The sequence below is a fragment of the Salmo salar genome, chromosome 19, assembly GCF_965601325.2.
Source record: "Salmo salar chromosome 19, fSalSal1, whole genome shotgun sequence".
NCBI classification, from domain to species: Eukaryota; Metazoa; Chordata; class Actinopteri; order Salmoniformes; family Salmonidae; genus Salmo; species Salmo salar.
The window spans coordinates 52,884,580-52,901,162 of NC_138309.1; the positions used below are offsets into that span (position 1 = coordinate 52,884,580).

The 16,583-nt window shown below is 44.2% G+C and overlaps 1 protein-coding gene across 4 annotated transcripts in view; it reads left to right on the forward strand.

Annotated features, from left to right (window-relative positions):
• LOC106578970 (putative E3 ubiquitin-protein ligase HECTD2) overlaps positions 1-11,822 on the forward strand; it is a 34,160-nt gene extending 22,338 nt beyond the window's left edge. For 3 of the 4 annotated variants that reach the window (XM_014158308.3, XM_014158307.3, XM_014158309.3), the window contains 6 exons: positions 1,186-1,260; positions 1,386-1,473; positions 1,617-1,723; positions 6,512-6,627; positions 10,097-10,240; positions 10,410-11,822. In XM_014158308.3, the coding sequence (XP_014013783.1) occupies positions 1,186-1,260; positions 1,386-1,473; positions 1,617-1,723; positions 6,512-6,627; positions 10,097-10,240; positions 10,410-10,530 (651 nt within the window). In that variant the 3' untranslated portion in view covers positions 10,531-11,822. The remainder of the gene's footprint in view (positions 1-1,185; positions 1,261-1,385; positions 1,474-1,616; positions 1,724-6,511; positions 6,628-10,096; positions 10,241-10,409) is intronic. The other variant, XR_014381628.1, reaches the window with a different exon arrangement.
• Positions 11,823-16,583: the final 4,761 nt, after the last annotated feature.

The window sequence follows — 16,583 nt, forward strand, 5'->3', positions numbered from 1 at the left end:
TTGAAAGTCACTGAGCTCTTCAGTCAGGCCATTCTACTGACAATGTTTGTCTATGGAGATTGCATGACTGTGTGCAAAGAATGTATAAACCTGTCACCAACGGGTGTGGCTGAAATAGCCGAATCCACTCATTTGAAGGGGTGTCCACATACTTTTATATATATAATGTATGTGTAATTGCTAGATGTCTTGTCGTTAAGAGTCAGACCCCAGTAAGACTACCTGTCGCCATTGGCGTTGGCTAATTTAGATTTGTATTTGTGTTTTTTATGGATCCCCATTAGCTGTACTCTCATGTACTCTTCCTGGGGTCCAGCAAAATTAAGGTAGTTATACAATTTTAAAAACATTACAATACATTCACAACAGATTTCACAACACATTAAGTGTGTGCCCTCAGGCAACTACTCTACGACCACATATCTACAATACAAAATCCATGTGTTATCGTGTGTCTGTGCCTGTGTTTGTGTCTCTTCATAGTCCCCGCTGTTCCATAAGGTATATTTTTTATCTGCTTTTCAAATCTGATTCTACTGCTTGCTATGTTACTTGATGTGGAATAGAGTTCCATGTAGTCATGGCTCTATATAGTACTGTGTGGCTCACATTGTCTGTTCTGGACTTGTGAAGAGACCTCTGGTGGCATGTCTTGTGGGGTATGCATGGGTGTCTGAGCTGTGTGCTAGTAGTTTAATATTAGCTCTACGTGTACATTTAAGAGCCAACTGTGCTGCCTTGTTCTGGACCAGTTGTCATTTTCCAAAGTTCCTCTTTGTGGCACTAATGTGGATCCTAATAAAATCAACAACAACAAATCATGTACCATGCATACACCATATAATGGTTATTTTGTTTCCTCAATATGTGTTCTACATTGTGTAGTGGCAAAGGCTTTACATGGTGCTCTTGTTGTTTGTTCTTACAATGTCACGCAAAAGTGAAGTCAGTCATTAGAAGTATCAATAATGAAATGAAGTCAGATTTTCCTCCATAAAACATTCTATGAACATAGTGTTCTGTGCTGTATGAGGCAGAAGTTTCCACCGTGGCACTTTCAAAAGGCAAGATGTTTCTTTTTTCCTCTTTACAGATTTAGAAGAAGAATAAGTTATATATGCTTCATAAAGATTGGTTGCAATCTATATAAAAAGCAATGCTTATAGATTTGATCTTGTGTTTCAGGATCTTTCTCATGGGCTGGCAGAACTTCTCAGCTATGAAGGCAACGTGGAGGAGGACTTCTGTACTACTTTTCAGGTGGGGAAAACACAAATTCTTATACACAATAACACTTATGAAACATAATATATTTGACATCACCATAATACATACTGTTACAGCACAAGGGAAGCGCTCCACTAATGTGATGAATGTAATTTTAGGTGTCGCAGGAAGAACTAGGTGTGATCAAGTCCTACAATCTGAAACCGGGAGGAGATAAGATTCCTGTCACCAACCAGAACAGGAAGGGTAAGTGAGGAGTAGACAGATGCCAGAGAAAAGACCACTGTCCTGCAGTAGCTTGGGATATCGAACAGTACACCGCCTTTCAGACTATGTGGCAATTGTTTGTTCTCTCATAGTTGATTGTTTGATTATTCTTTTCTTTGCAGAGTATGTCCAGCTGTACGTAGATTTCCTGCTGAATAAGTCCATTTACAGGCAGTTTACTACCTTCTACTATGGCTTCCACAGTGTGTGCGCCTCCGACGCTTTGATGGTAAGAATGTCAAGACTTTTGGGCTTCCCGAGTGGCACAGTGGTCTAAGGCACTGCATCCCAGTGCTAGAGGCGTCACTACAGGGTTCGAACCCAGGCTGTGTTGCAGCCGGCTGCGACCGAGACCCATGAGGTGGCGCACAATCGGCCCAGCGTCGTCTGTGGTAGGGGAGGGTTTGGCCGGCCAGGATGTCCTTGTCCCATTGTGCTATAACAACTCCTGTGGCGGGCCGGGTGCATGCATGCTGACACGGTTTCCAGTTGTGCAGTGTTTCCTCTGACACATTGGTCATGTTTCAGCGGATGCATGGCTCTCGACCTTCGCCTCTCCCAAGTACTTATGGGAGTTGCAGCGATGGGACAAGACTGTAACTACCAATTGGATATCACAAAATAGGGGTAGAAAATGTTTTTACAAAAAGAGAATGTCAAGATTTTTAATGTCAAAATGAATTAATAAATGAATCCTAATTGGTGTGACAAACTGTGTGGAACCAAGAACCATAAAAAAGTGTTCTAGATAGCCCCAAAAATATCACGTTTGAGGTAAGACCCAGATGCAGACAACGTCGAATTAACAACAGTTTATTAATCCAACAGGGGCAGGCAAAAGACAGGTCAAGGGCGGGCAGGGGTCAGTAATCCAGATAGGTAGGGCAAAGGTACAGGACGGCGGTCAGGGTAGGCAGAGGTCAGTAATCCAGATAAGTGGGGCAAAGGTACAGGACGGCAAGCAGGGTCAGGGCAGGCAGAAAAGGTCAAAACCGGGAAAACATGAACAATCGAGAGACAGGAACAGAGGGAAAACCGCTGGTAGGCTTGACGAAACAAAACGAACTAGCAACAGACAACCAGAGAACACAGGTATAAATACACAGGGGATAATGGAGAAGATGGGCGACACCTGGAGGGGGGTGGAGACAATCACAAAGACAGGTGAAATAGATCAGGGTGTGACAAAAAAGGGTTATAACCATAGCTGAACACTTTTTTGGTGCTATATATAACTTTTTTAATGGTTCTTTATAGAACCTTAGGGAAGAGTTATTTATAACAGCTTAGAGGTTCCATTTAGAACCTTATGAGTATGGTTCTTTATAGAACCTTCAAAAAAGGGTTCTGCTAGGGTTAAAAGCCAAAGAACCCCTATCTGGTACTATTTAGAACCATTCTTTTTTTTGTGTGTATCACTGAAAGTGAAAGGACATAATTTGTTGTGCTGCATTTCAGTGCCAGCTGGTCCTGTTTGAAGTGTCAATAGTGTTCAACTCATGTAGAAAGTTCCTGATTAGGCAGCATAGGGAGAAACGTGAGGTCCATTTTGCATTTGCATTTTACAGAGAGGCAATGAGGAGTTGGGGCTAGGCTGTGTGTACATGAGGGTGTGTGAGTGAGTGTACTGTTCCTCGCTGCCTGCTAAATGTGTTCACAGAGCTCCCCTCCCCCTCTCTTGACATAGGCCTCCTAACAGGGATTTTTGTGTGCTCTGTCTCCACCCTGTAACCAGGGCTCTTTGGGCCATAAGGGGGAGGCTCGTATGAGTGGCCTATAGAAAGTGTACGTGGGAACCACAATAAATGACGAGAGTGACGTCCTTCCATGAATATAAATCAGACAGACCACAAAGCTTCTGTATTCATGCAGAACCAGGCCAGCTTTATGGTTAGATTTGCATGGTTTGACATGCGAGATCTGGCTCTCTCTGGTCGTTATCAATTGCTTTCCCATTAGTTAATTAACTGTTTCCTTGCTGACCTGCTGACAGAAACCGGGACCACGGGTCCCCAACAAAAAATACGATTTTGTTGTAATGTTTGAGTCACTCAGATAACATATGAACACATTAAGAAATGGCAAAATGTAGAATAGCAGGAAATAAGCTTTAAAAGTACAACATTTTCTCTCTAACAACAAGAACAGTGTAATCAGTGTGTGTCTTGGACAGTGCTTGTGTTGGGGTTGGAGTTTGTTACTACACTGATAAATGACAATATCAATCCGGACCTTTTCCACCTAGGACATTTGTGTGACTGGACCTTTTCAAATAGTATTTGAGTACCCCTGGACTACACCAAGTAATCAATCAATTAGAATCAATTAAAATTGACATGATTAAAACAGACTGGAGTACTGCAATTAACTGTATGTAGTGAACTTTCAGATGAGCTGACAGCGATGGAAATTTCCCTCATTGTTTTATTGCGGTCATTGGTATCTGTCTGGGCAAGGACTCTGCTGCACTTGCAAAAACAAATATTTGACTGTTCAATTATCTGTTTGCTGAACGTGTCACTGAATGCCAGAGTTGGTATTTATGCCACAGCTGAACCGACCACAAACCACAGTTAAACATTCATTCGATTATTTTCCCGGTGCAGCAATTTTAGCATGCATGCTGAGTCTATCCATTTTGGATAATGTAGATTGAAAAGAAACACAAAAATAGGAATCTAATATGCATTGTTGGGTTCTAAATTAACCGAGTAAAAAACTCACGGACGCTTCGTAAAGCTCAAACCAAGTTTATTCACCCGCTGGGTCATACATCTGCATAAGACCAAAAACATATTCACACGAGTACTGGTATTTAACCCTTTCTCCTATGCTGAGTCTCCTACACATATGAACAGCCAATACATCTCTATTGCTAATAGAACCTTAGTGATATATTTTCTTCCTTACTTCGTCTGACCTGACCTCGGTCCCAAATTCCTCACTCCTCCCCATAGGATCCCTGATGTCCAACAATAACATATTCTGACAGAATGTAAAAGGTCTAAATTCCCCTCTCTCCCTCAGTGACATGAATAAGGATACTTCATATTTTCAATTTAGAACTAAGAACCCATCAGAATGTAACAGGAATATAATTTTCAACAGAATACAATGCCGTGCAATATCAGAATCAGTAATACTACCGGTATGTCATTTGTCGCAATGACTAAACTTGACAGGGTCTCAAATGACAAATGTCCCTGAGCTTTTTGTTTTTGCACTGAGACTAAAACAAAATCCCTCTTTCAATCTTGGTAGGACTTGCTACTTAATATGGTCTTGTTGCACCAGCACCAACATAGAACTTGCCAGTAGTTAGATATATGCAGTACTGCTTCTATTTTTAGTTCTGTTAGTACAATCTATTAGTTCTCTCAGGAGATTTTTCCTCTTAGCTTTCCAAGGCAGTGCATGCTCATATGAACAGGCTCATATTGTACATGTATTTTCATGCTGGTCAGTGAAAGTGGGACGGAAACATGTACTGTACATGTAGGAAAAGTCAGCTTTAGCCCCCACATGGCCCCACGCCAGTGAATGCAATCGGCTTTCAAACCAGCTCCTTGATACAGTTACTCAATGGTTGTCTACGCTTGCATTAATTATGCAATACTGCTGTGACAGCAATAACTCACTGGCTGTCTAGTGGGGTGAGGGGAGAGAGGAAAGATGGGGAAGAGAGTGAAAAGGGGTGTGGCAGACCACAGTTTGGTCGATCCCAGATTTTTCAGTAACTCTATACCTCGGCTGGATTTTGCCATTGGCTTGGCTTGCTCTAGCTAGTCATCGGGTTGCATTTCTGTTTGCACTTCACGAACAAGGTGAAACTGTGCTGCTGTGAGGCAGTCTTGCAGAGTGTGCACTGCCTGACACTGCTGTCTGGGTGTGTTTGGATAAAGTGGAGTCATGATGTGATAACCCAGCTAGCACACAACTTTCTGAGAGCGTGGTTGTCCTATGGTTATTTGGCATATAACCTTGCCACAATGTTCTGGGAATGATGCAGAATACCCAGCTAGCACATAACGTTCTGAGAACCATGTTTCTTCGGTGGGAATTTTAGTACTACGTTTTCTACAGGTTTCCTCATGGTTCTATTTGAAGTCATGTTCTCAGAACGTTCAGAGAACATTGAAACAATATTTTTCTGTCAGAATTTCAGTACTTCAGCATAACGTTTTCTGCAGGTTCTATTTTAATTAATGTTCTCTGAACATTAAGAAAACTTTCCATAAAAAACACAAGAAAACATTAGTAACGTTCAAAGAAAGTTCAAAGAATATTATTTAAAAACATACACATTCCATTCTCAGCATCAACAAAACTCTCGCTATCCTCTATCTTTTAGTATTTATTCGGATTCGAGGCAGCGGCTACTGTTCCTGAGATTCAAACAGGAAACAACACAACAAATAAAGTACATAATATACATAAATATACATAGCACTACATTTACATTACACATTTAGACTTTCAGCTTCGTTCCCAGAACCAAAGGAAAACCAAAAACGTACATTCCCACAACATCCAAGGAACCAAATGTGCTAGCTGGGAAGAGTGCATGGGACTGAAAAGTGGTCAAGGACAGAGTAATACAGAGAAAATATGCAACAATGTCTATTAGGGTTTGCAAAATGAGGCAAAATGTATCAAGTTTGCAACTTGATAATGCTTGCATAATGTGTCTGATTAATACTTTAGACAGTGTGTGACACAACAGTCCATGCATGACACTACCATAGTCATACACTGCTCTGTTTAAATGCAAATTTTAGTGCAATATTGGGTCAATGAACAGGGATTCATGATTCAGACCAACATGGTAGTAACTCCTTGCCTTGTGTCATGCAGTAGGCAGGTTTTAATGGACAAACTCCCATGGTACAACACTGGTTGTCTTGTGAAATCCTGCAGTTTCACTGGAATCCCATTGTGTCCTGTAGTTTCATATCCTGCAGTTTTACTTGTCAGACTATTGCGATAGTGACTCTGTGTCTTGTCCCTCTCGTTGTAGTTACTGAGGCCCGAGGAGGTGGAGATCCTGGTGTGTGGCAGTCCCAACCTGGACATGAGCTCTCTGCAGAAGGCAGCCCAGTACGAGGGCTACAGCAAGACTGACCCAACCATCAGGTACTGTAAACCCATCATCAAATCAGTCATTGTGTAAAAAGGCCTGATGTCTCATAGATATTAAAGCCACAATCCTGAGTTTCTAAATGACCATTGAACAGCAGGAAATATCCCAGATGGTGCATTTAATTACATTTACATTACATTTACATTTAAGTCATTTAGCAGACGCTCTTATCCAGAGCGACTTACAAATTGGTGCATTCACCTTATGATATCCAGTGGAACAACCACTTTACAATAGTGCATCTAAATCTTTTAAGGGGGGGGGGGGGGGGGGGGTTAGAAGGATTACTTTATCCTATCCTAGGTATTCCTTAAAGAGGTGGGGTTTCAGGTGTCTCCAGAAGGTGGTGACTGACTCCGCTGTCCTGGCGTCGTGAGGGAGCTTGTTCCACCATTGGGGTGCCAGAGCAGCGAACAGTTTTGACTGGGCTGAGCGGGAACTGTGCTTCCTCAGAGGTAGGGGGGCCAGCAGGCCAGAGGTGGATGAACGCAGTGCCCTTGTTTGGGTGTAGGGCCTGATCAGAGCCTGAAGGTATGGAGGTGCCGTTCCCTTCACAGCTCCGTAGGCAATCACCATGGTCTTGTAGCGGATGCGAGCTTCAACTGGAAGCCAGTGGAGAAAGCGGAGGAGCGGGGTGACGTGAGAGAACTTGGGAAGGTTGAACACCAGACGGGCTGCGGCGTTCTGGATGAGTTGTAGGGGTTTAATGGCACAGGCAGGGAGCCCAGCCAACAGCGAGTTGCAGTAATCCAGACGGGAGATGACAAGTGCCTGGATTAGGACCTGCGCCGCTTCCTGTGTGAGGCAGGGTCGTACTCTGCGAATGTTGTAGAGCATGAACCTACAGGATCGGGTCACCGCCTTGATGTTAGTGGAGAACGACAGGGTGTTGTCCAGGATCACGCCAAGGTTCTTAGCACTCTGGGAGGAGGACACAAGGGAGTTGTCAACCGTGATGGCGAGATCATGGAACGGGCAGTCCTTCCCCGGGAGGAAGAGCAGCTCCGTCTTGCCGAGGTTTAGCTTGAGCTGGTAATCTGTCATCCACACTGATATGTCTGACAGACATGCAGAGATGCGATTCGCCGCCTGGTTATCAGAAGGGGGAAAGGAGAAGATTAATTGTGTGTCGTCTGCATAGCAATGATAGGAGAGACCATGTGAAGATATGACAGAGCCAAGTGACTTGGTGTATAGCGAGAATAGGAGGGCCTAGAACAGAGCCCTGGGGGACACCAGTGGTGAGAGCGCATGGTGCGGAGACAGATTCTCGCCACGCCACCTGGTAGGAGCGACCTGTCAGGTAGGACGCAATCCAAGCGTGGGCCGCGCCGGAGATGCTCAACTCGGAGAGGGTGGAGAGGAGGATCTGATGGTTCACAGTATCAAAGGCAGCAGATAGGTCTAGAAGGATGAGAGCAGAGGAGAGAGAGTTAGCTTTAGCAGTGCGGAGAGCCTCCTTGACACAGAGAAGAGCAGTCTCAGTTGAATGCCCAGTCTTGAAACCTGACTGATTAGGATCAAGAAGGTCATTCTGAGAGAGATAGCAGGAGAGCTGGCCAAGGACGGCACGTTCAAGAGTTTTGGAGAGAAAAGAAAGAAGGGATACTGGTCTGTAGTTGTTGACATCGGAGGGATCGAGTGTAGGTTTTTTCAGAAGGGGTGCAACTCTCGCTCTCTTGAAGACGGAAGGGACGTAGCCAGCGGTCAAGGATGAGTTGATGAGCGAGGTGAGGAAGGGGAGAAGGTCTCCGGAAATGGTCTGGAGAAGAGAGGAGGGGAAAGGGTCAAGTGGGCAGGTTGTTGGGCGGCCGGCCGTCACAAGACGCAAGATTTCATCTGGAGAGAGAGGGGAGAAAGAGGTCAAAGCACAGGGTAGGGCAGTGTGAGCAGGACCAGCGGTGTCGTTTGACTTAGCAAACGAGGATCGGATATCGTCAACCTTCTTTTCAAAATGGTTGACGAAGTCATCCGCAGAGAGGGATGAGGGGGGGGGAGGGGGAGGAGGATTCAGGAGGGAGGAGAAGGTAGCAAAGAGCTTCCTAGGGTTAGAGGCAGATGCTTGGAATTTAGAGTGGTAGAAAGTGGCTTTAGCAGCAGAGACAGAAGAGGAGAATGTAGAGAGGAGGGAGTGAAAGGATGCCAGGTCCGCAGGGAGGCGAGTTTTCCTCCATTTCCACTCGGCTGCCCGGAGCCCTGTTCTGTGAGCTCGTAGTGAGTCGTCGAGCCACGGAGCAGGAGGGGAGGACCGAGCCGGCCTGGAGGATAGGGGACAGAGAAAATCAAAGGATGCAGAAAGGGAGGAGAGGAGGGTTGAGGAGGCAGAATCAGGAGATAGGTTGGAGAAGGTTTGAGCAGAGGGAAGAGATGATAGGATGGAAGAGGAGAGAGTAGCGGGAGAGAGAGAGCGAAGGTTGGGACGGCGCAATACCATCCGAGTAGGGGCAGAGTGAGAAGTGTTGGATGAGAGCAAGAGGGAAAAGGATACAAGGTAGTGGTCGGAGATTTGGAGGGGAGTTGCAATGAGATTAGTGGAAGAACAGCATCTAGTAAAGATGAGGTCAAGCGTATTGCCTGCCTTGTGAGTAGGGGGGGAAGGTGAGAGGGTGAGGTCAAAAGAGGAGAGGAGTGGAAAGAAGGAGGCAGAGAGGAATGAGTCAAAGGTAGACGTGGGGAGATTAAAGTCACCCAGAACTGTGAGAGGTGAGCCATCCTCAGGAAAGGAACTTATCAAGGCGTCAAGCTCATTGATGAACTCTCCAAGGGAACCTGGAGGGCGATAAATGATAAGGATGTTAAGCTTGAAAGGGCTGGTAACTGTGACAGCATGGAATTCAAATGAGGAGATAGACAGATGGGTCAGGGGAGAAAGAGAGAATGTCCACTTGGGAGAGATGAGGATTCCAGTGCCACCACCCCGCTGGCTCGATGCTCTAGGGGTATGCGAGAACACGTGGGCAGACGAAGAGAGAGCAGTAGGAGTAGCAGTGTTATCTGTGGTAATCCATGTTTCCGTCAGTGCCAGGAAGTCTAGGGACTGGAGGGTAGCATAGGCTGAGATGAACTCAGCCTTGTTGGCTGCAGACCGGCAGTTCCAGAGGCTGCCGGAGACCTGGAACTCCACGTGGGTCGTGCGCGCTGGGACCACCAGGTTAGAGTGGCAGCGGCCACGCGGTGTGAAGCGTTTGCATGGCCTGTGCAGAGAGGAGAGAACAGGGATAGACAGACACATAGTTGACAAGCTACAGAAGTGTTGTTTCTTGTATTATTGTCTCTTGTGTCTTTAGAGAACTGTTTCACTTTGATATCCTTTTTCTTCTGTCCTGATTTTCTCTTTCTTTTCTTCTGTTAACTAGATATTCTTTTGTAATTACTTTTCTAATTAAAGTAGGTCCTAATGATTGTGCCTAACCTTAAACTTAAAGTAAATCATCTAATGTGTTGCTCCGTCTACGTGGTCAGGGCGTTCTGGGACGTGGTGCTGGGCTTCCCTCTGAAGTTCCAGAAGAGGCTGCTCCACTTCTCAACAGGAAGTGACCGCGTCCCCGTGGGAGGAATGGCCGACCTCAACTTCAAGATCTCCAAGATTGATGCCTCCACCGACTGGTGAGATACTGCAGATGTCCTCACTGTGTTCTTTCTTATTCATTGTAAACATGTTGGAAAGTACTAAAAGCCGACCTCCTTTATTCAGTTGCTATAGTCGCATTTGATTTATACAGAACAGCAACTGTGAACAAACGTGAATTTATCGTTGACCTTTTCTTCCTTCCAGGTTGCCTATATCTCACACATGTTTCAACCAGATCTGCCTGCCACCATACAAAAACAAAAAAGAACTGAAGCAGAAGTTAACTATTGCCATTTCAAATGCGGAGGGATTTGGACTGGAGTGAACTCAGATAACGACAATGGTTAAACTGCCATTTATCTTTGGTTCGTGGTCAGTAGGGTGTGTATATTTGAACATGTTCAGACATGCTACCAGTCATCTCTCAGCCTCAGTATTTCTTAACAATATACTTAACAAATCTGTTTCTGTAGAATATTGAGTGAAAAGTTACATTACAAGTATAACCTTCAAAGCTCTCCCGTTTGTGCTATAAATACCTTTGCCTTTTGGATATCAAAATGGACATAGAAAATGTTCTGCCCAGTCCATTAACAATGGAGTTGTTTATTAAAGTAAGAGGTTGAATGTAGGTCAGAGCAGGGCTGGGTTGGTCTGTGATAAAATAGTTAGACAAACAGTCTGCCAGTACTGTGGTGTCCGCTCTTAAAGTGACAGAGCCCATCTCTCCTCCTGAACAGAGTTCCTGTACCGCCTCTCTTTGACAAAGGCCTTTTCAGGCCTAAGATTTAAATCATTCCGAGTCTGATGGTAAATTATGAACACAGATATTATCTTGTTGGTATTTATACTAATATATTTTGTTTTCAGAGGTCTCAGAAGTTTTGGAACATTTGGAAGACGTTTCTGTTATGTTGTTCGTGAGCAGAGTTTTTAGACGACCCTTTCTGGATGTTTTCATGTAGAGCATGAAAGGAAATCAAGCTTCGGTAAGGTTTTATCATGTTGGGGTGGCAGGTAGCCTAGTGGTTAGAGTGTTGGTCCAGTAACCGAGAGGTTGCTAGATTGAATCCCTGACCTGACAAGGTAACAATCTGTCATTCTGCCCCTGAACAAGGCAGTTAACCCACTGTTCCTAGGCCGTCGTTGTAAATAAGAATTTGTTCTTAACTGACTTGTCTAGTTTAATAAATAAAGAAATACAGTAGTTGTGCTGGTATATGGCTTTTATTGATGTGGGGACTTACTGTGTACCTTGTTTGCTTACTCCCACATTGTCGGTCATGCCTCTCGGTACAGATTACATCTCTTGGTACAGTGGGCATATTGTATGGAGAGGTATGAAATAGTTACAAAACACCAATGAGATCACGATTGATATCAAGGCAAGTATGAGTTTGTTGGACCTCACACACCTGCGGGTTAAAACGATGAGACGGATTCATGAAATGTACAGTATCGGGAACTATGTCGTGATTTAATGCTGTTGTATAGGGATATTTTTTGTAAAGTGCTGACACTTGTGTGGTAGTTAGCTCGCTCAGGATGTCCACATTTCATGGACTGTATGATTCTTCTAAAATGATCTTGATAATAAAAATAAGGTGTTTGTTGAAAGAGATCCGTTGTATGTGTCGCTCCTGTTGCATGTGGTGTCCAATTAACCAAAGGTTACCATGCTTAGACGATCTTGCCTTACATTGAGTCCTCCCTCATCACTCTTTCTCCTCAGGTAATGGACACTTACACTAAAGAAAGACTGCCTGTGCTTCTCTAACAGGGGCAATCGGTTGTTTTGATTTATGAGCCCAGGTCAACTGTTTATAGTTCTCCCCAACAGTGAGGAAGTGAAGTTGCAGTGCATACCACCAACTGTGATGTAATGGAAGTTATTTAAAGTATACTGCATAGATAACTATTTACATCTCATCATTGAATGTATATGTCGGACATGGGGATTTAGTCACAGTTAAATTCAGTGGAGGCTGCTGAGGGGAGGATGGCTCACAATAATGGCTGGAATGGAGCGCATGGAATGGCATCAAACACATGGAAACCATGTGTTTGATGTATTTGATACCATTCCACTTATTCCTCTCCAGCCATTACCAAGAGCCCATCCTCCCCAATTAAGGTGCCATCAACCTCCTGTGGTTAAGTTATCCTGCACTCTAGAAAACATACGAAAGGGTCTGAATACTTATGTAAATGTGATATTTCATTTTTTTATCTGAAATGCATTTGCAAAAATGTACAAAAAACTGTTTTTGCTTTGTCATTATGGGGTATTGAGTGTAGATTGAATTATTTTATCCATTTCAGAATAAGGCTGTAACGTAACAAACTGGAAAAAGTCAAGGGGTCTGAATACTTTCTGAATGCACTGTAAGTTATCCTGCATTCTAGAAAACCTACTAATCATGTGGCCTGTTGCTGATTTTAAACATGTGCACTATGTTCTTCCGGAGAAGCCTATTAGCATAGTTGACGTGATGAACTAATGCTTTAAATAGGCAAAGTGTTAAGCAGTAGCCAAGCTTGTGAAAATATAGACCAGTCCCCCAATCACAGGAGGGGTCCCCCAGCAGAAATAAAATGACTACTAGCCTTCCATTTAAATCTGGGTTGCTCTCTTGTAGTCTAAATGGACCCAGCTGCTGCTAGGAACCTCTAAAAGCATCTATGTATAGACAGTCTCTGTAGTCTTTCTCTAGTCTATGTACAATGTTGTACTGTAGCCAGCTGAGAATGGACTCCTATCATAAAGGTTATCAGAGAGCCAGTCAGTCAGCAACCATACTCACATGATAAACCACAGAGACTGTAGATGACGCAATCACATCACATGGCTGATCAGAAGGTTGAGTCTCTCAGTAATCTATTTGACCTTCCTACAAGCAGACAGCTGTGTGCGTCCAGTTTGGCCCCGAGTGACTGACAGCCCTCCTCTGTCTCACACCTCAAGGTGGGTCCAGGTCAAGAATCAGGCCAAACGTAGACCAGAGAACTCAATAGCCAGGGGCCACCTTCATATCTGTCTGATCAAGGCCATATAACACCTCACTACATGCCATCGGAGGCATGTTAAGAACACTTTATAAAGGTCACCGCCATTCATCAGATCACCAACCGCCCGGTTTCTGAAGTGACAATGTGTACATTCATAGTTTGGATTGCAACTGGAAAAAAGCCAGTTATCGCATTCAGAATGCCTTAGAGGCATGCCAGACCAGTGCTGATTGACGAACAGGGTTGGACAGGTTGGGTTGCCACAGCAGGGGGCTCGACTTAGAACGGTAGGGTGTCGACAAGCAGAGTAAAAAGGTGCTCCCATTTTTGTGTGCCTTTGCTGTACTCTGAGAACTGAACGTAATATTGATATAAACCCAATGTACCTGAGCGTGGACTGGTTGAAAACACGTACAGGCATAGGATTTTAATTTCACCTGTAGTGTCGCAGCAAAATTATTCCAAACTTTTTGTCCATAATGTTGCTTGAGCTGTGGTTAGGCTGGTTATCTGGTCAAAAAGAGGCTACATGAAAAGCGGAATACTGTTAATATAACTGTGTGCTAGTGCGTGTTTTCGGTGAATTTATGTAACTGATAAAGCTCATCTACATTTCCTGCGGTGCAGGGAAATTCTCAGCAACAAAAGAGTGATCTGATTAAGATCCTACATCTGTAGAGTACCAGTACTTGCAAGCGAGGTCACAATAGGGCCTAGGTATGTCCACTCATGACAGCTGTCCGAATACCTCAGCTGTGACTCCTTGGCTCTCATTACCCAGTGGTTCCCAACCAGGGGTACTAGGACCCCTGGAGGTATTTGGCCTATCCACTTCAGAACACTCATGAGATCATAGGCTTACTGGTAAAATGCACATGAGGGGGTACTTCAGGGGTACTCCGGGCAGTGCAAAATTCACCGAAAAACCACTGTCATAACCTACTTTTTACTGGCACAGGTTTAGTCTCTCTAGACAGACGGGTTACCTCCCACAATGTACCAATATTCCAGGTCTGGGATTTACGAGACTAGCACAGGTTGGCAAACCTACAGCACTACACTGTTGCTAAGTGCCACAAATTGTAGATTAACTAATTGCTCTCAGGTAGAAAAGAGTATAAGAACCTTACGTCTTCCCTGTGGCTCAGTTGGTAGAGCATGGTGTGTGCAACGCCAGGGTTGTGGGTTCGTTTCCCACGGGGGGCCAGTAGCAAAAAAATATATAAAAATTGAAAATGAATGTATGAAATGTATGCATTCACTACTGTAAGTCGCTCTGGATAAGAGCGTCTGCTAAATGACTAAAATGTCAAAAAATTCGAAAATGTCTGAAGTTCACTAAAACCACTCCACATCATGCAAAAAATGTACTTATCATGAAACCAAGTTCATAACTCTAAGTCATATCCACAAGTGTCTGTTTTAATTCCTTATTGCCTGCTCTTCACAATAGCAACTTCTTCCCTTTTAAATTTGATTGATTTAACAACATGGCTGTGAACGTGTTGTCACACTCCCCCAGCCTATTACCAGCATAATAGGAGGGAAATTATGAATGTTTTCACTTTTCATCCATAGGTTATTGCCTCCAAAGTGGCGCAGCGGACTAAGGCACTGCATCTCAGTGCAAGAGGTGTCACTACAGACCCTGGTTCAATCCTGGGCTGTATCACAACCGGCCGTGATCGGGAGTCCCATAGGGCAGCGCACAATTGGCCCAGTGCCGACCGGGTTAGGAGAGGGTTTGGCTGGGGTAGCCTGTCATTGAAAAGTAAGAATTTGTCCTTAACTGACTTGCCTAGATACAGTTGGAAGTTTACATGCACTAAAACTTGTTTTTCAACCACTCCACAAATTTCTTGTTAACAAACTATAGTTTTGGCAAGTCGGTTAGGACATCTACTTTGTGCATGACACAAGTAATTTTTACAACAATTGTTTACAGACAGATTATTTCACTTATAATTCACTGTATCACAATTCCAGTGGGTCAGAAGTATACATACTGTGACGTAGAAGTCCGTCACTGGCCGCGGGCAGCATTTGGTACTTTAACGCACGCACACATTCATCACTCCTCCCTGCTCCGTTATCAGATAAGTTAACAATGTGGGTCGACACACAAGTTAACGTCTCTATCTTAGTACATACATTTCACACTTACTTCAGTAACCAGTTAGGGTATAAAGAAATAAAGACAGGTGTTCATATTTAATATAAGCAATATTTAGTATACTTATCGATGTTATGGATGAGCGCGGTTGTTTGTTCTGTTCCTCTCTCTCTCCATCTCTGTAGCTTCCAGGTATGCTGGATAAGGACCCGAGCTAAGGGAATTGGGCTTACTTTGTAGTGCCTGTCCGGAATGGCTCATTAATGTAAACGGGCATATTGGAAGACACTGTCGGTAGTGATGTAATTTTGTAAATGTTATATTGTGATGTTGTTTCATAAACGTGTTGCAATGTATATATTTTGGTATGTTTAGATAAATGGAAACTGTATGTTGAATAGGTAATTGCTTAATTAATTAGTGTTAATTGTTCTGAGGGGAGGGGCTACCCCTACAAAAGGAGCCTCTCTTTCAGTTCATGGAGGGGCATTTTGGATTGAGCTGTGGGTGGGGCAGCTTTGTTTTTAAGCTGTCCCATAAGGTATACGTTTGATGGCAGTACTGTTGTTTTGTTCCGGAATCACTATGTAAATAAACACCGTTGCACAGAAGAACTTTTGCGGCTCCGCCATCTTTTTATTTTTTATAGAGGTTAGGTTTTCCAGTTTAGCCTTCTGGCCTACTCTACGTGACATATGGTGGCAGCAGTGGGATGGCGCACCGCAAATCAGTGAATTCCAACAAGAGAGGTAAAGGAATGCGTACAGGATTGCGTTCTCAGCAGCAGCATCAACTGTCATAAAAGGTAATTGAAGTTGAAACTGGGTGGAATACCATGGAATCTTCTGGTGAAGAGGTTAATTATGAGAAACTAGGAGCCCGACCAAGGGGCCAAACACAACCAGAACTGTTTGAACTACCGGTTGAACCAGCAGATACAGCAATAAGAGACCAGCTGACTGAAGGAGCAGTTGGGGGACCAGAACCACACCCAACCATGGTAGCCCTTTTCCAGCAACTTTTCACCTGCCTTGAGAAGAGGGACGAAGACCTCAAGCAGGAGTTTCGGGGCCTACGCCAATCTATCCTCACAGCTCCTCACCAAGCGGAACTCGTCAGTGAGAGCCCAAGATTGGGTCTGCCAACACCAGGACGACAAAGGCTCGACGCAGCAGGAACTTCAACTCCACAGCAGGATCCCCAAGCAGTAATGAGGCCAGCCCCAGCACCAGGAGACCAGTCCAGCAGTGTTAACG